Here is a 24,526-nt window from a genome sequence, read left to right as displayed (position 1 = left end):
TGAAGAATAACACTCACACACTGCCATTATAAAGCTTGGAAGAGCCAGGACATTTTTAAATATAACTCCGATTAGATTCTTCTGAAAGAATAATGTCATATGGCTTGAGAGTGAGTAAATCATGGGGTAATTTTCATTTTTGGGTGAATATCCCTTTATGGAAAAATTCTCAAAAATATGAAATCCTCATAAAATGACCAAAAAAAAAAAAAAAGGAAAGAGAGGAAAACTATTATCAGTTCTAAAATTTTAGCCCCAACAAAATGGTTCAGTAAAGACTTCTACATTGTTACAAAATTATATTTCAAATAAGTGTTGTTCTTTTGAACTTTGTTCATCAAAACAATCTTTTTCAGATTGATCAAACATTTACAAAAATAATTTCTGAAGGATCATGTGACTCAAGAATGGAGTAATGTCTAGTGAAAATTCAGCTTTGCCATCAAAGTAATAAATTAGATTTTAAAATGTATGATTAAAAACTTATTTTAAATGAACGATATTTCACTGTATTTGTTTACTGTATTTCTGATTAAAATAAACACAGCCTTGGTGAGCACAGCGTTCAATAATAAAAAGTCTTACCAACCCCAAATGGAAGTGCACAGTGTGTAATCATTGAGAGAGAGAATTCAAGCTATGAAAGTTTACACACACACACACATACATATAAACACACGATTATAGCTCAATTTTTTAAAACTGACTTTTGTATATTGATCTCAGACGACTGTTTAAGAGAGTTCTGACACTTTTGTTTTAATAAAAACACATCATATAGCATTTATTAAACATGGACACTGACTCCAATGACATGCACACCAATTTGTCCTTTAAATGTTGAGTGTTAACATTATTGCAAACACTGGTTCCCTGCGCTTTCATGTATTATATTTTTTATTATCTTAGGATAAAAAAAGAAAAAAAAATAAAGAAAAAAAAAAAAACACAGACAATTACATCGGATGTCGTGTTTTCCTGCATAATTTATCGTTATACACAGTGGGATGGGGGAGGGGAAGGTTGTGAGGCTAGGAAAAAGGAACGCTGGCATGCCGTAGCCTTTGTACAACAGCCTGAAGGACTACGTACACCAGCACACACGGCGCAGGAAGGGGTCAAAGTTCTTAGCGCCTGCAGACAGCACGAGAAGCATTCACAGTAAGGAGGGGAAGAGCGAGGGAGAGGGGGAGAGGGTGATTGCAGCACTGGCCTGGGTGAAGACAGGGAGAAGGAGAGATGTGTGTTCTGCTCTACCTCTCCTCCCCTCCCTTCTCCTCGCCTCGCCTGATTGCCTAGATTTGTAACATCTTTGACACAAAAAAGGGATTTTATATACACAGAATAGCTACAGGACCCTCCCTCCCACCTCAGGCAACGGTGTTGTTATCCACACACGAAATTCGTCATAATCAAAATGAAGTAAAACAATAAATTGGTCGGGATATTTTTCTTCATCTGTGATCAATGGCATTCGACTTGACTGTCCTCGAGCTGTTGGAGGGGTAGAGGAGGAAGGGTCCTTTTCTCTTCAGTTTATTTTCAAGTTTTCTCCTTTTTTATTTCACTGGTGTTGGTTGGTTTTTCTTGTTTTTGTCCGGCATGTGTTCGTTTGTGTTTGTGTATATGTATGTGTGTGTGTGTGTGTGTAGATGCCAAAAAGTGTTCAGACTTTTGTAATCTGTGTGTGTTGTTCCTCATCAAAAGGTTCATTTTCCGGGTCGGAATCAGTGGTGTCTGAATAGCGGTAGTGATCGGGTTCATTATCACTCACATCCGGAGTGACAGAAGTTGAAGTGCTCGCTTCTGAGTTTGAGGGCTCCTCCACGGTCTTTGTGAAGTACAACTTCACCTGACAGAGACAAAAGATAGAAGGTAGCATAAATATCTGTGCTTTGCAGAATACAAAATGAAACATTCTTAATGTATGAATCATATATATAGCTGTTCAAAAGTTTGGGATCAGTAAGACTTGTAATGTTTTTAAAAGAAAGCAGTATTTATTTGATCAAATATGCAAAAAAAAAAAAAAAAAAAAAAAAATCTTGCAAAATGTTATTACAATATAAAATAATGGTTTCTATTTTAATATCCTTTAAAATAAAATTTATTTCTGTGATGCAAAGCTGAATTTCCATCAGTCATTACTCCAGTTTAAAGTGTCATATGATCCTTAAATTATTTTAATATGCCAATTTATTATCAATTTAGGTAACAGTTGTGCTGCCACATATTTTTTGTGAAACTGCGATACCTTTTTCAGGATTCTTTAATGAATAAAGTTAGAAAGAACAGCATTTATTCAAAATATAAATCTTTTCTAACAATATAAATCTTTGCCATCACTTCTTAATTTAACATGCTTGCTGAATAAAAGTTTTATTCATCAAAGTATCCTGAACAAAATTATCACAGGTTCCAAAAAATATTAAGCAGCGCAACAGTTTCCAGCACTGATAATAAATCAACATATTAGAATGATTTCTGAAGGATCACGGGACACTGAAGACTGGGGTAATGATGCTGAAAATTCAGCTTTGCGTCACAGGAATAAATTAGAGTTTAATGTTTATTAAAACAGAAAAACTATTTTACATCATAATAATATGATGTAACACACTTTTCTCCTGTATTTTTGATCAAATAAATGCCTTAATGAGCATAAGAAACTCCAGTAAAAAACATTAAAAAATCATTCTGATTCGAAACTTTTAACTGGGAGTGTATATATACACACACACACTTGCTCTCCAAGGCAGCATTTATTTCATCCAATTCAAATCAGTAATATTGTAATAATGTCAAATAACTGTTTTCTGTTTAAATATATTCAAAACTGTAATTTATTCCTGATATTATTCTTATATGCTCGAAACATTTTTTTCTTTGCATCAATGCTATAAAGATTAATGCTGCTTAATATTTTTTAATGGAAACCAAGATATTTTTTTCTTCAGTATCCTTGGATGAATAGAATAAATAAATATGAATGAATACATTTTTTAATACACTTTTTTTTTTTTTACTTTTCATCCATTTAAATGAGTCATTCAGAGACAAATAACATAATGAGTGTCATGTGATCAACTCCTTAAACCCAACAGGACACACAGAGAAAACATGACTGTAAATGTACATCTGTTTAAACAAAAGTACTGAAGCTCCACAATTGAAATTAAAAACCCATTCAATTACTTTTTATGAAACTAGGGATGTCAAATTTAAATTAAACGGTCAATATGAGCATCCCTTACTGGCATATAAACATATTATAACATACAAAATTAACTAATTTTAAGCCACACAAAGTCAACATGTTGGTAATTCTTGCTCTGAATCTGCCATAAAATAAAAGTTTTTGGATCTCTGAAAAGGTGCATCTCAGTTATTATGCAATTATCATTATATTAGTTGAAACTGGTCTTAGAATGACAATATTATAGTTTATCGCAATAATTTCTTGGACAATTTATCGTCCAGCAAAATTTTATATTGTGACCGCCCTAAGCAGCACATAGTCACCGGCATGACAGGATGCACAAAAGCCACAGACTCACACACAAAAAACACTTTCTCAGAGGAATTAAAGGGGTTTTAGTCTTATTAAAATGCTAGTAGCAGAATTATAAAATGAATAGATGTGATTATGATCATTTGATAAAATGAAGAGAGCGCGCCATACGTTTGAGGTAATTTTACTTTGTTGACTGTTTCCTATCCTGCACGGAGACCACTGGATGCATCTCTTTAAAAGGTTTTGTGGTGCTCGTTGTAGTATTTTAAAACACAATTGCAATGTTTTCAACAGAAATTATGGCATTTAAAATAAAATTTGCACGTGTGGCTGTGCAGTAAGTGAACTGCTTCCATCGGTTGAAGCAAAACACACTGGTGCTCACATTAATTTGATCCTACTGGATTCTGGAAAATGTCAGATTTTGAATTTTTGCGTTCCATATTTGAAATGTATTTGAATGTTAAACTATTATTTATAATGTAAACTAGACTTGTACTTTACACGCATGCATAACAGCAGAGTGAACCAGTATACTACAGTCTATTTAAACTGACCAGTGTAACCTTTTAAATGTTTAGTTGACTAATTTATTTTGATAATGGACTGCGATGCAAGTTTGAATTGCTGGAATACGTGTGAGCCATGCTCCGGCGCATTTGAAACAGCTGAGAGATAAAAAAAAAAAAAAAAAAAAATCTAAATAAAAAAAAAAACCTTTTCCACAAAAGTGTTTACTTTCATTTGTGCACACACTCACAATAAAAACTGAAGATTTGTGCTCTTGTAAAATAAAGCAAACAAACTGTCATCCTTTTCTATCCAAGAACATCATAGCCGGAACTACTTCTCTCTGTTTATGTCTATGAAGAATCACAAAGGTACTGGGTTACTCCGCTGCGGTACCCCCGAAGCAATCTAAAATAGTCCAAATATAAACACTTATTATAGGTGCACCCTAGTGATTCAGGACATGCCAAAAACACGGTTTGGAAAATGGATTCATGGTGTACTCGCTTATTATATAAATATTTCTACATTTTGAACACAAACAAATTTACGGACCGCAGCTCTGATTGATTTCTTACCGGGAGCGATGTATTTCTGCAAATGGCAATAGGACCACTGGGAGGAGCCAGAGGAGCTTGATTTTTTCACAGATTATCTGTCTCATATTCTACTGTCAGGACATAATGACAGGTTTTAACAAATATGTAAAAAAATATATTTTTTAATTTATTTATTTATTTTTTAATTTATGAAAACAAATTCAGATTTTTATGACAGACCTATAAATTGTATAGGCTATACATTTTCCCTAAAGCATAAAAGCACAAATAGTCTTTACGTGGCTTTGTTCTGGTTTTGCAGTTGGTCACGAATTTCCGCAAATTCAATAACATTTAGGCATGGTTTCTTTTCCTAAATCTTCACAGTCTAACCCTCTAATTTCAGAGGTTTCTTTTATTATCTTCCACTTATAATCAATGTTTTCGCGTTTCTCATACTGTGGTAAACATGCGAAGGGAAATTAAGAATTCGTTCCATTTATTAATGTGTTCCCGTATTTCAGTTAAATCATGGCTTATTTAGGGAACAACATTAATGAAACATGGACAACTGCCACAAATTAATAAGTCATAGTCACAAATTAACAAGTTGTAGGAATGAATAGCCTATCTGTTCTTTGTCCCGCAGCCCTGCAAAGTGCATGACATGAAACAATTATCTGATGGAATGACTTAGTTACGACATTTCTATTGCCTTCCATGTTGAAAAACTTGTGTTGTTTCTATTTTAATGTTTTTTTTAATGAGTTTAAATCACATTAAAATCTTAATTTGTACATTGTGAATGAATGATGCATTTATATACCGTCGCTCACAGCCGCTCGCACATGTAGAGTGCACATGAGACGCACGCAACCCAACATTAAATCGGTTAACCGACCATCGCCAGCTTTAATCGACTGCATCATAATGGACAATTAATCGATCATAGATTAATCACTGACATCCCTAATTTAAACATTTAAAAACCCATACTGCTGTCTTGTGTCTCCAAATTAAGTAATGTTTTGATGCCAGTAGATGAGTTATTATAAAGCTACTTTGATCAATCCATTGTATAGTTTTGAATGGTGTGCCCTCACCTTGAAGTTGGGTGAGAAATATCGGTTAGCTTTGTCCTTATTGGCCTTATCCAAGTCATTCTTCGTTAAGGTCAGAATCAAGTAGTCTTTATCTCCATCCGCTACTCCTGCTCGCTCTCCTCCCCTTTCTGCACCCTTTTCTCTTTCAAATCCTCCCGCTGCAATCCCTCGCTCCTTCTCTCGCTCCCTCTCGGCCGGAGAGCTCTGGCTCTGAGAGGAGAGGCTGTCCACGTCATTGACCACCGACCCATTCTCCACTTTCTCCCCAGCTTCCTCGGGACCCGGGATGAAGAATGTGTTTATCCAGAAATGGAACATTTTATCCTGCGAACACACATGAGCACACAGCAAACGGTTTACATTTGGGCATTGGATGGCCAGAAATAGCAAGTGTTTACAAACACAAATACACATTCCAACAACAGCACTTATAAACACGTTTATATAGAGCAGAAACACAAACACACACAGGACAGACGCGCTCTGTTGGAAGAAAGAAAAAACTAAAATGAGGAAGCAACATTTAGAGCACGTGCAAAAGGATGAAGTAGCTGCTTAACCAAAGACATAAAACAATAGGAAAACCACAAACCGCCAAAAGGCAACGTCTCCCTGCAGACTTGGACACGGGGTCAAGATCCTGTGATACGGTGTACCAACAACAATGTGGTATTCAGAGAAAGGGTTATAGGTCAAAGTATACACAAGAACTTACCTTCTTCATCATCTTGCTCTGTTTGTGGAAGAATTCCACTTTGATGTCGCCACAAACTGGAAGAGGTTGAGGGAACTCAAAGATCATGTGCTTCTCTTCCCTCCGTGTGTGGGCTGGGTTTGACGTGTGGATCTTTACCTTCAACTGATACACGACGAACTGAGGGTCTGTTAGACAGAACAGAGAGATGGGGAGAGTGAGAAAGAGACAGAGACATTTAGGAAGAGGAGAATGGTGGGAATAAATTTAAAATGAGAACGAGAAAATCAAAAGCTATGCAAAAGAACTGTATTCAGCAAAGAGGAAATAAAGAAAGGTGTTAATTATCATGAAGCCCACACTGAGTGAAATAACTCCACCGCCAGATCTGACATCGTCAGTCAAGCCGATGTCAGTGATTAGAAACGGGGCTGATGCAAAGGGAGATAAGGATGTCTGTACTGAAATTTTTAAAATGTGACGATACCAGCATTTTCCACTAGCATTTTGAGCGGATCTTAAACACCTCTGGATTGGCCACTGTTTGAAAATGTGTTTGAAAGCCACTTAACAGGACTCAAAATGCTAGCGGGAAATGCTGTTTTGGTCACATTTTTAAAATGTAATTCCTGACTGGTAGGGTTGAGTATCATTTGAATTTAGTTGATTCCAATTCTTATCAATTCCTAATTTTGAATCCAGTGAGATAAAAAAAAAAAAAAAATGTAAACACTTAGATGCCAAATATTCTGTCTTTTTACAAAGTATTTTGTTGCAGCTGAGTAATATCAGCAAAACTCAGCAGCCTACACAGAAAAGAAACATTTACCCATATGGTTTTAACAAAAAGACCATAGCAAAAACAAGACTAACGTAAATATAAAAAATTTAATTGTGAAAGACAAGTAAACAGTCAGTAATAAAATGGGAACAAACAAATCATTAAGCAGTATCATGAGTAAAATAAATACTGTTACACATGTGTTTACTTTCTCGTCTGTTTATGTTCACTTAAGACAAAAAACAGCTGTGTTTACAAGGATATAGATGGAATATTGTATTTATCGCTTGCAATAATTAAAAGATTTTGTAGATTATGGATGCCACAATTACATAATCGTTCAAAAAGAAGCAATTAATCATTCAAAGTCCACTTATGTTACTCTGCAAGCTTAAGATTTGTTTTTCTTTCTACATGTTATCTTTAAGGGTTTTTCCCATTAGTTTTAGTATAACATTATAATACCATTCATATTTTCACAAATCCAATGTATAGTTGACATTTCAGGCTTAATACTATAGAAAAGCACTAAAGTTTTTCAGTTAGAGTGTTTTCAGATACAGCGTGCAGTTGCATAAAACAATCGTATAAAGATCATTTATTGCAAAATGTGATCATCATAATTAATAATCGCAAGTACAATTTTAAAGTAATAATCGACTATTATGATTTTTGTCAATCGTGCAGCCCTAGTGGGATTTATGCTGCATGCACATGCTGAATTAAAGTGACAGCTAATTGTTTGCGGTAAAAAATCAACATGGATTAACTAGAAAATAATAGTAATTACACGATAAATGCTATAATTATATATACACACAATATAATGCTATATTTAATGTCTACCGTTTCATTCAACACATTGCTTTGTAAAACCAAAGAAAAGTGCACTTTTTCACACCTGAGGCACCGTAGGGTGAGTAAAAGTCTAACTTTCATTTCTGGGTGAACTAACCCTTTAATGCAGAGCAAATTTATTCAGAGAGACATTTAGAATTCTATCTTTATTTTTATTTTAAACTGAGCATCTCTATGGATTTTAGAGCAGATAAAATATTTAGGACTTCTTTCTACCTGTTTCTGGGCTCCTGCCTGAAAGAGACTAGAGCAATAAACGCTGTACACTGTTAGACTTTTCTGTAATTTCTACAGTTATTTACCATATATCAACCAGTATAATACTGTAAATTCTCTTTACAGTTCATAACTGTAATTCCCTTTGCATCATGGGAATTTTCTGTGACATTAAACACCAAATACAGTGATTTGCTGTATTTTTTAAAATAAAGTATAATACTGTATTTACCACAACGGACTATTTGGCGCTATTTGGATCTCAGGATTTGCTTTACTATTAAGATTAGGAACCATCAAGTGCAGGGTTGAAGTTTTGCCCGAGGAGAGTGATCAGCTGACGATGCCGGAGAACATAATAAGAGCTGCGTCCAAGGACAGACACCTTGCGAAGATTTTTTCACCCCCGTGAGTAAGGAAGAGGAAGAACAGCAAACAAGCAAGGTAAATATGTGTGTCACTGCGTGTGCCCGCCGTTGTCCGCACCCCAATTTTATAGGTTAACATTTGTCAGCATTGGCACTAAAAATGAGGTAAACTTAACGTTTTTTATATAAAAAAAACGTTGTGAGTTTAATTTATTGAATTAACCCGCTAACAACACGGAACAGTTAACGTTACGTCGTGTTTTAGCAGGGAAGTTGATTAAAATCATGATTTTTTTAATCGAGAATAGCAGCTTATTAAAACGGAGTTAGTAAATTGACGTTGGCCTAACACAGTTGCGAAATGGCATAGTTTTTATATATATATATTTTATTTTATTTAAACTCGTTTTTTGTCATTTTTTGACATCTGGGTCACTGGGTGCTTTACGAATTAGATTAGGAACTAGCAGTGAGTGCAGTCGCAAGTTTTGCTCGAGGCCAGAGCTCACGGTTCTGGAGACTTTAACGGTTTCTTGTCAGCATTGGGGCTAAAAACTGAGGTAAACCTAACGTTTTATTTAAAAAAAGACTTTGTGGGTTTATTGAATTACCGATTAAAAGCATTTTTATTGAGCACAGTTAAGCTTAACGTTACATTAAGACGAAGTTAGTTAGTAAATAACGTTGGCCTCTAACAGTAATAGCATCGGGTTTTTTTTTTTTTTCATTTAAACGGTGTTTTTATATTTTTCCTCATTTTTGACATTTGGGTCGACAGTGTGCTTTAAGAATTTGATTAGGAACTAACAGCGCAGTGCAGAGGCCAGACCTCACGGTTCTGGATTCCGTTAACGGTTTCTTTTCAGCATTGGGGCTAAAAAACTGAGGTAAACTTAACGTTTAAAAAAAATAGAAAAGACGAGTGTATTGAATTAGGATTAAAAACCAGATGTTTTTTTTTTCCGAGCAAAGTTAATCTTTCATTTAAGACGAATTAAGCCTAGTCTATTGTGAAATACATGAAATGTTATTTTTAAGCTGCATTTTAAACATGTAGTAATAATAGGTATTTTTGTGTTTTAAAAACAGCTACAACAAAGGCATCCATCGAGAAAGACATGAGCCTTCCAGCCACACCAAGACTCATAATGCTTGGTAAGAGAAGGTTTTGAGCAATGTTAGTGTACTTCAATGAGTGTTTGCCTTTTAAACATTTGTAATTTTTTTTTTTTTTTTTTTAGGGAACAATTTCTCTCTTCCACAAAGTGGATGGTAAGGATTGAGGGAAAGGTGGCCTATGTTTTGGATGAGCACCTGGGATGTGCAGATGCCTTTCTGTATTCTTCATCTTCTTCTACGTTTTAAACATTGAATACCAGGAGACTGCCTGTGCAACACTGGGACTCATAAAACAGTAAGTACATCTTCATTTCTCCACACTTCGTTTTGTTCTGTTAATTCAAAGTTTAACATGTTTAGTTGTCTGTTTAACTAATTCACAAAATTATATATGTTTTTACTTTCTTGTAGCTGTAACTAGCCAGGTATCATTATATTTCATCTGCCAAAATAAACTACAAAATAAAAAATTCCAGAAGATAAAATTATCTTGAGAAATTTAAGTCTTGGACAAACAACATTTTTGGATTGTTTTGGCAGATAAATATAATTTATGAAAACACTTTAGAATGATGGCCTGTCATTTTACGTAACTATGCAGGATTAATAACTAATATGGAAACAAGATTTACTAACCAGTAAGTAATAGTAAAGTAGGACTGGGATATTTTTTATTAGGTAATCAATAATTACTGAATGAGATTGGCCTCATTAAATACTAATAATTATGAAATACCTTTTTACTAAGTTAATTACTAATCACAACCTTAACCTGTGTCTTAGACGTTATCACTTTTCTTTTCTTTTTACATTGAATATGGACCAGTGGTTTTGTCTCAGACAAAGGTTAATGTTGTGATTAGTTATTAACTTAGTAGAAAGGTATTTCATAATTATTAGTATTTAATGAGGCCAATCTCATTCAGTAATTATTGATTACCTAATAAAAATATCCCAGTCCTACATTTAAAATTATGTACTGATTAGTTATTCTTTTTTACATGTAAGTTATTGGTAGTAGCTGTAGTGATACTGTAGAACTACTCATTTGTCCTGCTTTACTTCCTGCATTTACCTAGAAAAGGCAGTTCACTCAATAAAAATGAAAATTCAGTCATCATTTAGTAGCCCTCAAGTTTTAAGGCTTAAGAAATATAGCACACAGACTCAAAAAATATTTAAGCCTGTTTTTAAGATTCTTTTGTACTTCAATTGTATAGTAAAATTAATTTTCCTTTAAATTTTATTTATATTAAGAATTAGATGTTTTTTGTCTTACATTCATTGTTTCTTACTTAAAGGTTTTTCTTGAGGATAAACCCAGAGGAGGGAACAAAATGCACCGCCAAAACCGGAGTGAGTCGGAAGACAGGGGAAGTTGTGAAGAGAAAGACAACAGTAATAAACAACAGTGTCATCCTTTCTTCGCCACCTAATGGAGTTTGAGTGGAGAAACTCGGACTAGGTGAGATGCTTCTTAACAGGACATCTACTGTATACAGACACTTTTCAATTTGAGGATACTAATGCAGTTTACTTTTAATTCATCCTGCAATAATGGTTACAATGTTGTTTTTGATTAAATTGAATTGAGGTGATTCAGTAATATGATGATTTTGGAGGATGTAGTTTGTGCTGCTTCTATTATGTACTGACAGTTTTCTATTTAATTATCTATTCTGTTAAGCTAAATAACCGAAACACCTCTCTGTAATATGGAATCAGGTTCAGCATCACTACAAAGAACATTCTTCAAAATATTCATAGCATTGAATCACCACCTCCCTAAAATAGTTTCAACAATCTTCATGATGGCATTGCAGGACTGGATTAAACAGCATTTGTTTTGTTAGTTTACCTCAAAGTGTTAACCAAGTGTATAAAATACTGTCATATGATGAAATGTAATAGGATTCATTTTTAAAATTTACATTCTGTGTAAATGTGCACATTTTATGACTAACTTTGTCATTCTTACCTAGAGGGACTTCTGACAGATTCCTGCCATAATGAAGAATATTCCTGGTTGTTTCAAGTCATCAAATGTGCCAGGTTTATTGACTTCCAAAGAAGATGAAAAACTTGAGTACTTATCTACTTTCACAATTTATTGGCTTTGGACATTTAGGTTTTAGTCATGTATATGAGTATTTACAACAAATTTACAGTATTCTTAAGTGACGTATTTCTCATGTATTTTCCTATGAATTTAATACTTTAATGCACATTCAATAATATGTTATTTTGTCAATTCTTTAATTTATTCCTTGTTAATGGATTTAAATGTTACATCCAGTATACAGACAAAGGACAAAAAATTGTTGCACTGTCCCAGCATTGTATCTTTAACGACAGTTCTTTATGCATAGTCCAGATACTTTGTTTTAAAAACAATTTTCTGCAGTGTTTTTGCCATTGAATGCACTCTAATTGCTTTTATACATGTAAATTCATGCTCTCTATATTTATTTTATTTTTTTCAAAATAAGATATGAATTGAGAAAGTTTTAAAGTGAAGTTTCACACATTTACATTTTTCAAGTTTAAGTATTTGCAATGCTTTAAATAAAGAATTTCATGTTTCATAATAATTGTGTCTTTTTGGACTAAATGTCAGGACTTGTGTAGGATAAAAATTATAAAAGTGTAATTTTAATTTAGTAAGAATTAATGATGGATTAGGATTAATGTACTGTTAACCAAGTTTTTTTTTTACAGTAATGGTAATAATACTGTATTATATGATTACAGTAACATGTAGTTACTGTAAAACATGATTACAGTAACATGTAGTTACTGTAAAACTAAAATGCGGTTCTTGTACTGTAAATCTCAAATACAGTAACTTACTGGCAACAGTGTTGCCAGTAAGTTACTGTAAAAAACCCTTGAAAAGTCTAACAGTGTAAGCAGTACTGTACTGAATGCAGTACAGGGCAGGGCCTGTCTGACATTTGAAGATATTTCCCTTAAGAGTAGTAGTAAAGTAATGCCATTTTACCCCAGTGCCAGTTGCCTTTCTTGAAGCCCTGGGGATTCACCTCACTCCTGTTTTTTACAGTACTGTCCCCTTAGAGAGAGAGAAGGAAGTTAAACACCATCACCATCAGCCTGGCCAAGAGCTCGGCTGCACCACACTGGCCCTGGCATGAAAGCCATCTCACTCACTCACACACACTCACACACACACACACACACACGATCTGGAACTCCAGAGTCTACCTCTGAATCATGGGAGTTCTAAGACTGACTCTGCACTTTTTGTTCCAATTTTGATACATGAAGAGCTTCCCAAAAATGAGTGTGATGTAGGGTGCAATTTGGGTTGGCGTTCAGCCTGGCTGTGGCATACAGTTCCACAAACATAAACAAAATATGGAATAGTACCCCATGTATGAATGGGGGAATGAGAGAACAGAGGGCGCAATCTGTGATGTCATTATACGAGAGGCTGTGTTGTGGGCTGCAGAAGCTACTATGTCAGCAGTGTTAATTTTGACACAAAATTTTAATTTAGTTTTAGTCTTAGTCTTTTGACTATAATTCTTTTTAGTTTTAGTCAAGTTTTAGTCATCTGATTTGTTTTAATTTTAGTCTTATTTTAGTCGACTAAAATTGCTTGGTATTTTAGTCGACTAAAATTGCTTGGTATTTTAGTCGACTAAAATAAGACTAAAATCAATAACAGATTTACTAGACAATTTTTTACAACTGGTATAGGAAACAAACTTAACCAAAATATATAAAACACAAATTCAACTTTATTTCAACACAACTGTGTCTTTATTTCGATTCAAAAGCTTTTATGCAGCAACAAACACTGTCATGATAATGTAAACAATAACTAGCTGCCAATTGACCATCAATAAAGTTAGGTCCAGGACCTTAAAGTTTACAGCTGAGCTGAACAATAAGTGCATACATTTAAAGTAAATATTTAATAAGTTGGCAGCTAGGTGGATAAAAAAGTAACAAGATTTTATAAGGTATTCATTTGTCTAGCAATATTGTATGTTTTAAATACTACAATATTGCTAGATTTGTATGTATAATGATAGGATGTGAACATTCATGTTTCACATGACTAATATAGAAATATTTGTGATATTGTCAACAAGTAGAACATTATAAAATATACTAAACATTAGTATTAATCAAATGAATTTATCATGATATTACGTATTAGTATTGTGCTCGCATCTAATTTGAAGAAGGGGCTATTTTACAGTACTTTTCAGTTCGTAATATTTAATGCTACAACATCTACGCACTGCACTATTCCAATTTTGCTTAGCTCAATAAACAAAAGAACTTCGTTGTGAAATTACATTTGAGAAAATGTCCGGGTGGCTCGTCTGTAAATGTCTTTTCAAATTGGTTGTGTTCTTGCCACGAATGAGCGCTCCGCGTGCTTTACACTTTGTTTTGTTTTGTTCGTCGTCAAACGTGAAGTGAGCTGTGGACATTTTGTCGCTCTTTTAGACAGTAGGGACTTTAAGCAACAGCTGCGAATGGAACGGCTACAGCGACCGGAAGTTTGCCGTCACACCGCTGTAGCCAAGAACGTAAAAGTCACTAAGCAACGGTAAAACAGAACAGCGCAACGCAGCATTAATTCATTTATTGAGATCCAAAAAAATATATAATTTAAAAAAGCAAGAGAAGGATTGCTTTTGGCGTTAAATGACAATCTTTTGTCAGAAGAGGAGTTTTTAATATTGTATGATGTAAATAAGTCTAAAAACATAACATTTATTTACCTAACCTCTCACGTTGTAGCGACTCCGGCAAATCAGCTGTTCTCCCGTAGTAGACCGTTAAATTAGAACGTCACAAAGTAGCAGTTAAATTCGCGCAGGCGCAATACAACGCCAGAATGGCGTTGCCGTTCCACCAGAGGCTGTTGCTTAAAGTCCCTATCACCTCTTCGAATGCCGACTTCCCGGGAGCTCATAAAAACTGAAAACCTTCGCTTCACGTCTCTATAAGTCAGGCTCTGATTGGTTCTCTTCTCTCATGCAGTCTGTTCTGTTTTGCCGGTTCTTTTGCTCATTCCTCACATCTCTCCCGTCTGCTGATTTGATTTTCGTCACAGTCTATTTTCGTCTCGTCCTTTATTCGTTGACGATAATGTCAATCAATTTAGTCATAGTTTTAGTCTCCATCAGTGCCTTCTATTTTAGTTTTCGTTTTGTTTTCGTCAGCAAAAATATATTCGTGACGAAAATAATGACGAAAATATTTAGTCAACGAAATTAACACTGTATGTCAGAACAGAGTTCTCAAGGGAAATTTTTTAAAGAAAAGAAACCAGTAACAGAGGAAGACAGTGTACCCATGAGTGTTAGTGTTGGGGACATAGCCAAAAGATGTGGTACAGGGTTAAAATGGCAAACAGAATGGCAGCTCCTTTGGGAGTGTGACCACAGCCCCACATGACAACACAACCAGGTCAGTTTTATCAAATAACACACTTTCAAAGCATCTCAGACTTTTCAATGTATAACATACATACAAATATGCTTTTAAAACCACTTTAATATCCCAAAAAGCTGAATTGTGACATATTACATATTTAAGACAAGGTTAAAGGAGAGTAAGACTTACTGCAGTTGCCCCCACTGAACATTGGCAGAGTCTGGAAAACCATTTTATGGAAGAGGAGAGCAACTGGTTTATAGTCCAGCTTGTTCTTCAGCAGGTAGTTGTAGTAATACACATACCTGCGCTGACTGGGAATGGTGACCCCCTGAAAAAGAAAAATGGCTTAGTAATTTACAGGGAAAACTGCTTGTGTTCCGTTAAAACTTGTGAATGTAAAATAGCTGTAATACCTCTTCTTCAGTACAACAGCAGTTTCACATCATAAGTAGAACGCAGGACCAAACGGTCGTACCTTTTTATCCCTGGTCCTGACTTCCCCATAAAAGTCCAGTGCTTCTTGTGCATCTGAGAACTTCTTACGATGCAACAGGTAGGCGCATATCATGACCCCCGTGCGACCTTTGCCTGCCTTGCAGTGGATGGCCGCCACATGGCTCTCATCTTCAGACAGCCACTGGTCGAGATCCTCGCAGAAGGGCTTTATTAATTCCAACTGTGGGGGTTATGGTCCTCGAAGGGATATTGAGCCACTAAAGACGAAAAGATTTAAGATTCAGTACTCAGCGGATTTTAGAATCACCTTTATAGTCCTTCAGAATAGGACAGAGAACACAATGCCCGAGAATACACTGGTATTGATATCATGAAATATAAATAATCTGACTGACACTCAATTATTTTGAGTGCTTCTTGTAGCCCGCTCCACACATACTTTGAGGGCCATCCAAAAAAAAAAAAAAAAAAAAAAAAAAAAGTAAAAATTACATACCATTAATAATACCATTATTGTGACTTCTTTTGGCCATAACAAGGTTAAAGGAGAGTAAGACTTACTGCAGTTGCCCCCACTGAACATTGGCAGAGTCTGGAAAACCATTTTATGGAAGAGGAGAGCAACTGGTTTATAGTCCAGCTTGTTCTTCAGCAGGTAGTTGTAGTAATACACATACCTGCGCTGACTGGGAATGGTGACCCCCTGAAAAAGAAAAATGGCTTAGTAATTTACAGGGAAAACTGCTTGTGTTCCGTTAAAACTTGTGAATGTAAAATAGCTGTAATGCCTCTTCTTCAGTACAACAGCAGTTTCACATCATAAGTAGAACGCAGGACCAAACGGTCGTACCTTTTTATCCCTGGTCCTGACTTCCCCATAAAAGTCCAGTGCTTCTTGTGCATCTGAGAACTTCTTACGATGCAACAGGTAGGCGCATATCATGACCCCCGTGCGACCTTTGCCTGCCTTGCAGTGGATGGCCGCCACAGGCTCTCATCTTCAGACAGCCACTGGTCGAGATCCTCGCAGAAGGGCTTTATTAATTCCAACTGTGGGGGGTTATGGTCCTCGAAGGGATATTGAGCCACTAAAGACGAAAAGATTTAAGATTCAGTACTCAGCGGATTTTAGAATCACCTTTATAGTCCTTCAGAATAGGACAGAGAACACAATGCCCGAGAATACACTGGTATTGATATCATGAAATATTGATAACATGGTAAATAATCTGACTGACACTCAATTATTTTGAGTGCTTCTTGTAGCACGCTCCACACATACTTTGAGGGCCATCCAAAAAAAAAAAAAAAGAAAAATTACATACCATTAATAATACCATTATTGTGACTTCTTTTGGCCATAACAATCACGAAATGAAAATCTGATATTGTGACAGCCCTGGTCACTAACTAAAATAGACATAAAAACAGTTGCTTTTTTTGCTTTTAATAAACAGCAGAAAAGCTTCTACAATTATTATTTTTTTTTTAAGCAAAAATATTTCTCTTACAGTTTCAGGTTGCTTTGGTGTTGCTTCCTTGCATGTGATTAGTACAAAACTCATTACTAGAAGCTAAATCTGCACAACAACTTCACATCAATAATCATCAATAACAAACCATCTCACCAAGCAACTCAAGGAGACACTCAATATCAGTTAAATATGATCAGTTATATATAATGTGCGATATTAACTGCGGACAGAGCAAATGTTAAAAAGTGCAACCCCTCTTCTATTTCTAAAATCCTGTGTTTTATCAAACACGAGGCAATTTTTGGTCTATTCTGACCACCCAAAATCTGTAGACTGGCTAAGACTTTCCGTAACTTTCCAACTCCTCCAGACTGCAAATCTGGGCAAAAGTTGTGGTGTATTCCAGCCTTAAAAATCAAAACTGAATCACTTAAAGTATGCTGAAAGTAGAGTTTGTCTTTCATTCAGGTGTAATTAAAGAGACACTGTGGTAAAGTACTTGCAATCACCACTTTTCAAACAAAGACAAAAACTCCAAAAGCTCCAGTTTGAAAATTTAAATGTAATATTGGAAAATGAAAGTAGAAGTACTCACCCCTACAGTTGAATTTGGATGCATCGTAGTTGTCGTTCAGCACATCTGGAAGGAAAAGCACAACTCTGAGCACCCAATATTCTTACAATAATCACTAATATTATGAACCAAAAATAACCAAACACTTACAGATTTATAAATTTATAATGATGTTTGTGCTTCGAATCAAGGATCTGGAAAGAAACAACACCATGTGAGAAAAACCTTGAAATGACAGTATTTTCTTTTGCGAGAATTGTTGACAATGTTTAACTTAAGAAAACCTTAACGTCAAATACACAGTGGGATGAAACTAAAAAAAAACAAGCTAGAGATTTTGCGTTTTTTCCAACTGGACTCACCGGACCACATCATCTATATTGTTTCTGTAAACTCCCTCCAACCGTTCTGCAGGGAATCCCATGGCAATGATATTTGGGTAGATGTCTAGTATACTTGTTAAGGAAAATGAGGTGACTATAAAACACTTGACAAGATTTAAGCTAAGATTATACTCACAAGTGACAAAAACAAAACAAGATGAACATCAAAAAGACGGCAAGGCATTTATGCAACAACATAAACATGGAACGATATTGGATGTTTGGACAAAGATTCCTCGGAAAGCTGTAAAAAAATAAATAAATTAAAATAAAAAAAAAAGAAAGAAAAAGGGAAAAAATGCTTTAATAATGCAGTCAGCCTGTAGTTCAGATAGCTTGCAGCTTACCCAAGACTTCAAAATCAACAAACAGAAAACAAAGGCAAAACTTGTGACACAGATGCTCAGCTGTCTGTAAAGTGTAAATGTCACACTCTCACCCATCTTCATTATGCATTGACCTTTAAGCAAAGCGTCAGACCGTAGGCACAGGAGTGTCTGCACTTTCTACCTACGCAAACCAGGTCAAACAGCTTCACAACTCTCATCTATACCAACCAGGTCAAAGGTCACCAAGCAGCTAGAGCACTCAAATGCAGCTCGCATGGAATCATGCAGCTTTTTGACATGGAAAGACAATGCAGTCTTTCACAGAGCCTCGTTTCTCACTTCCCTTGCTCGCTGTGGCATCTGCAGGCATTTCTACTGTAGGCTCTCGCACCCATGAAGTGTGCAGACTCCGGGGATGTTCACACCTCGACCACAACATGAAGGAGAAAGAGGGAGAGAAGCAGGGCTTGCGTCTCGTTCTGTTCGTTTCCCGTCATGACACTGTCAGAATAGAACCATCTTCATTATGCATTGACCTTTAAGCAAAGCGTCAGACCGTAGGCACAGGAGTGTCTGCACTTTCTACTACGCAAACCAGGTCAAACAGCTTCACAACTCTCATCTATACCAACCAGGTCAAAGGTCACCAAGCAGCTAGAGCACTCAAATGCAGCTCGCATGGAATCATGCAGCTTTTTGACATGGAAAGACAATGCAGTCTTCACAGAGCCTCGTTTCTCACTTCCCTTGCTCGCTGTGGCATCTGCAGGCATTTCTACTGTAGGCTCTCGCACCCATGAAGTGTGCAGACTCCGGGGATGTTCACACCTCGACCACAACATGAAGGAGAAAGAGGGAGAGAAGCAGGGCTTGCGTCTCGGTTCTGTTCGTTTCCGTCATGACACTGTCAGAATAAAAGCCAGGAGCTTTTTAATTGGATGAGTCATGCTTATTTTTAGCCAATTCCTTATAACAGTTAGCGACTCATGCATCATAACTAAGAAATCTTAAGCATTAAAATAGCTGGTGTTCAAAACCAATATACCCTGGACAAACCATATTGAGAAAAAGCAGAGGTGGGTGGATTTGCATAGTATTGTACATGGAAAGGAAAAAGTCATGTATTTAAGGTTAGCACACCTCAAAAAAAGATAGATGATGAACAAAGCGTTTACAAGGATTCTCAAAGCACAGTTGGACAATTTAAGCCCCTCCGACAACAAAATCAATAATCAAACTTCTTGGAAACAACCTGATAGTCTAATCGGTAACTGCAATTCTGCAAGACAACTGTAAATGGTATTGTGTATCCCTACACCATCACAGTAACAACCACCACAACATCGCATGTGTTTTGGCGATGCCATTCATTGTCTTGTGTACATTTTATGCAAGTAAAGATGAAACCTCTATGTGGATAAAAAATACAATCAATCAAGACATGCTCTTCATGTGTAAGTAACGTACCACAGACAGCAGAACAAGGTCTCTGCATTGCATCCCTCTCCTTCATCACCTGCTAAGCAGTATCTCAATATCAAGCAAGCAATGTACACACACAGTCACACTGTCAGAGCCAGCGGTTTTAACATGTAAACCATTTCCACCCAGAAAGCTAAAACACCCTCCACCCTTCCGAACAAAGCATCATGAAAGCACACTGAACTGACACTTAAACCACACAGACTAAAAATAAATCTCAGAAATCAAGCAAAAGCAAAAGCAAGTAAATCGTTCAATGTTATAGAGCAACAGAGAACATGATCATTTAAAAAAATATCTATGATGAAGAGACGGAGGCATTCAAAATCTGCAGCTCTGACAGCTTGGGTGACTGGGTGACATTTGACCATTCCCAGCATGCTCAGTATGCCAGTGGTGTAGCTTTGCAAAACCAGAGGTGAGATTTAATGCAGCGAGGGGAAAAGGCAATGGTGGACAGGACAACCATGGCCACCACAAGTGTTTAACAATGGACCAGCTGGAGTTTGTCGATTATTTCGAAAACCCCCAGAAGTTAGGATTTAACAAACCTCACATACGAATCTGATAGATTACTCTTATACTTAACCTATTGATAGCCTGCATGCACTGTAAGTCGCTTTGGATAAAAGCGTCTGCTAAATGCATACATTTAATTTTTTATTTTTAATTTAACCTCTTATCCCATTTAAAAATGCTTGTCTAAGACAACAGCGGGTCATTTACTGTCAAACACCTGACCTGCCACACTTCCTCAAATCTACGAGGCTTAGCAGCGGTAAAGTCAAAACAGCTTGCTGTTGCAAAAGTGCACGAGAACAATCACATCTGCTTCATTCTCTAAATCGTGAGTTAATAAGACCTCGCAACCTTGCCTACATTCCCTTGCACAAACCGTGTTTGCACACAAGGGCCAAAATTGTTCAAGACAAAAGGCCAATCTGATATTGGCCAAAGAAAATGAGGAAGAGCAAATGAAGACCTAACATAATTCCTTCAATAGTCATGATGAGTTCACAATCAAAAAGGGAAACTCCACCAAACTTCTGTTTTCTTGTTAACAATAAAATTTGTTTTATGGATTAACAACACATCATCAACCAGGCCAAGCTGATTAATCAGCGGACATATGGACATTTCGAGAGTCAGTTCAGATTAGTCAGATCCTAATTCAACTGACAGCTTTGTCAACCGATATTAAATCATTTCTGTTTTCAAGTTTTAAATAATTTTGTGTAAAACTAGTTCATATGCATCTCATTGATATATATATATCAGCCACTAAGCAATATGCTTTCAAGAGTTTTTCAATGGTCAATATCGGTCACCCACTATTACAGATAGAGTAAAACAAAATGATTATCTTTCGGACATCAAGAATCCTTACTAATTTTCCCAGAGCATATGGACTTGATGACAAAAGCAGGACACATGCTGACCTGGAGACATGACTGAGTAATTACCTTTTAGATAGGCTAAAGATGTTCAATATTTCTTGTTAAAGTGGACCGAGTTGGACATTCTCAAGTCACAGGGCATCCCGGCCTACTCGACTTCTCTACACAAGTGTGTTTAGAAATCAACTGATTCAATGATTTCTAAGAATAGCAAGGTTTGAACACACTCCATATTGCATTATCCATTAAGTCCACAGAAAAGACCTCTCATGTCTTTACATGATCAATAGTACTGCCATTAGCTGGTAGAAGAAATCACGGATCTGTCAATACACACTGATTTGTTCAATCTCTTCAGTAAACTGTTGTGATTGTTGTGCTAAGCACCTATAGAAGCTGTCAAACAGCAAAACACACAGATGTTCAACCAAATGACAGGGGATCGCATAGTGTAGCCTGGAAAGAGGGTGTCTGCCATTACAGCCATGTCAAACCATCTGATATCTGCATCCTACAACAGAGGTTCGAAAATAGATATTTCGTTATTAAGACAGTAAGAGCGTCATGACTAAGCATTTTAAAAAGGGTTGCCTAAACATATACAAAGACATTAAAAGGAGGAAACCATGTAGCAATGATATGACAAGATGTGACACCATATATAACGAAGCATAAAAATTAAACAAAAAAAAAACTTCAAAGTAGCTCAGACAGTAAATAGGAGTAAGGATACATGTTAAGTCCAAATCGAAACCATCTTCTTGGTAGCGCCTCTTATTCCGACTGACTATTTCTTTAATTTTGGCAGCCATTGCCATGACAGCAGATCAAAACACTTCAGTTTTATTCCGGTTTATTCTTAGAAAGGGGGTCAACGTTATGTTTGCTCGGATTGGCTCCGTGCCTCTCTCACCCTTGAGAGATAGTGTGTGTGTGTGTGTGGCCCGGTGGGTTTTCGCGCAGCGGGCCGGATTACAGCTTTTCGCAGACGGGCCTCTATCCGATCCGGCGCAGCAGGCCCGACTCTATCGGTCCCGATCGCTCAGTTCTCCGAGCTGGTGAAAAGGTCCTCCGATCCCGCGGCCCGGTCAAACCGGAATACATCCGATACAGTAACAACAATACTAAGGCAGAAGTCTGTGTGTCCGGCGCGCACGCCGTGATCAAGTCCAGAGAGAGGAGCGAATCCTCTCCATCTCCACGCGAGGAAGAAAACACACAGGCGAGCCTTTCCCGACTAGCATCGCCCGCTAGCCACCACTGCTAAACCGCCCCCCCTCAAAACCCTCCTAACGAATGATCATCGTCGTCTCTGGATGGCCAAGTTGGTTCCGTGAAAAATGACAACTGACAGTCTCCACCTGAGTTGTGTGTTAGATATGTGACGATAGCCGTTGGAGAAGCGTGAAGATATGCGGTTTATCGGCGGGACTCATCTCTCCTCAGTGCGTTCCGCTCTCAAACTGCCATCATGGCTTCCCACGGAGGAAAAAAGAACGTAAATCCGGCACGTTTACCCAGAGAGAAAAAAACATATCTTTCCGCCACGAGCGGAAATAGTGCGCGGACGCACGCTCGAAATATGCCATACGAACAGTTGCTTTTAAAAATACCAGCTGAAGAAAAATTAAACATCTAAAACACGTTGTGTAAAAGTGAAATGCGGTAAGTTCCAAAGCGCAATGGTGATAAAGCGACATTAAAGTAGAAGGGCGGAAAGATATGAATGTGAGGATGTACGTGGTGCTTCTCCCTGTCAGAGCGGTCACGTGCGTGCACGGTGTCGGTACATTGTTTCGTTACGTGCAGAGCGCTGGTCTCACCCCCACATACAGCCAATAGAAATGCGTAACCTATATTTTCGTAGATGATTTTACAGCGGAGTCTGTGGGCCTCGAGTGTCCCTGATGGTGCACCGGGGGTCCACGGAGAAGATATATGAAACATAATTGTCTTGCATTCTAATTGCATTTATAACTATTCATTCATTTCCAACTTTAAAAACTAATGCAGTGGTTCTCGACCGTTTTGACTGCTTTGTGGTCAACAGGGCACCTTTTTATTGAGGATAAGAATAAATAATAATAATATTAATAATAATATTAATAATAATAATAAAACTTTTACTCATAATCTCTATCATATTTTAGAGCTGTGTGGAAAACATTTATATTCTTTATAAAATGACCATGTCGTTTTAAGATTTTATTTACACGTCTTTCTGGGTCTAGACATCACACTTGGAAAATTAATTAGTTAATAAAAATAGAAATGATTGATCTTGAGGTCTCTGGAAGTTTGCTTGGATGAAAACCACTGAAGTAATGATCTGTTAAGCAATCACATTGATACTTGATTATTGTTAAAATTGTTCAGCAAATAGTTATGTAAATGTTTATAAGTTATTATGAATTTTTTTAATATTGGGGGCCTCTGGGTTGACTGAGTCTGCAATGCATGATGTCCCTATATCTATAAGATTTTTTTAGTGTGTTAGAGTTAAGCCTGCTTACAACAAAAAACTACCACATTAAACATCTTCAGCAGCATTCTGAGAAATACGAGCACATAGGGTCAGGTCATTTAAGAGCTGGTTAAAGCATTGACACTGAAATAACTGACATTGCGCCACCTGCTGTAGGCTACACTACACTACAATATTACTTGATATTTCATTATTATCACCACTTATTCACTCATTCTCCTTTCACATGTATTCTAAAAAAGCCAACCAAAATATGAGCACCTTGAAGAATTAAGGGAATTAAAAAAGTAATTCGACATGTAAAATTAAATTAATCAGGGTTTTGGCCACATGTGTTAGTATTGAGATTATGTATAGTGCAAACTAAATTCAGTTTTAGCACATGTTTACAGTAACTGGATTATAATTAAAAGGAAATATATATATATATATATATATATATATATATATATATATATATATATATATATATAAAATATTTTTTGTTTAAATAAAACTGAAATAAAATAAGACATAAATATAAATATTAAAAAAATATAAATACAAAAAAAAGTTATCATGGCATGAAACACTTGGTAGTAAAATTACTAACTGGAAATAAATAAAAACTTATAAATTAAACCTAAACAGTATTTTTTTTTAAATCTATAAAAATAAAAGATATTTAAAAATAGTAATATATATATATATTATATATTATATATATATATATATATATATATATATATATATATATATATATATATATATAATAAAAGTATATATATAACACTAAAATAACACTGATATAAAAATGTGTCTGTTTCAACATGAAATAAGTGA

General features: G+C 36.1%; 1 protein-coding gene and 1 long non-coding RNA gene across 3 annotated transcripts; one reads left to right on the top strand and one right to left on the bottom strand.

Moving 5' to 3' along the window:
• Positions 1 to 733: 733 nt before the first annotated feature.
• Positions 734 to 16,587, bottom strand: LOC113113677 (phosphatidylinositol 3,4,5-trisphosphate 3-phosphatase and dual-specificity protein phosphatase PTEN-like). Of its 2 annotated transcripts, XM_026280068.1 has the most exons (6): positions 16,430 to 16,587; positions 16,141 to 16,282; positions 12,704 to 12,772; positions 6,382 to 6,548; positions 5,667 to 5,990; positions 734 to 1,852 (listed from the first exon to the last, which is right to left on the bottom strand). In XM_026280068.1, exons 1-6 carry the CDS (start codon positions 16,520 to 16,522, stop codon positions 1,667 to 1,669), a joined length of 981 nt encoding a protein of 326 aa, XP_026135853.1. In that variant the 5' UTR covers positions 16,523 to 16,587; the 3' UTR covers positions 734 to 1,666. The 2 variants fall into 2 exon arrangements, with proteins under 2 accessions (XP_026135853.1, XP_026135854.1); XM_026280069.1 differs by lacking the exons at positions 12,704 to 12,772; positions 16,141 to 16,282; positions 16,430 to 16,587 and adding exons at positions 15,310 to 15,451; positions 15,599 to 15,822.
• LOC113113678 (uncharacterized) lies at positions 8,256 to 10,159 on the top strand. Its single transcript, XR_003293622.1, has 3 exons — positions 8,256 to 8,659; positions 9,673 to 9,738; positions 9,825 to 10,159. It is a non-coding gene; the product is annotated as an uncharacterized LOC113113678 (long non-coding RNA).
• Positions 16,588 to 24,526: the final 7,939 nt, after the last annotated feature.

Source organism: Carassius auratus, chromosome 14, assembly GCF_003368295.1.
Source record: "Carassius auratus strain Wakin chromosome 14, ASM336829v1, whole genome shotgun sequence".
Lineage (NCBI taxonomy): Eukaryota > Metazoa > Chordata > Actinopteri > Cypriniformes > Cyprinidae > Carassius > Carassius auratus.
This window is presented reverse-complemented; position numbering and strand designations above follow the sequence as displayed.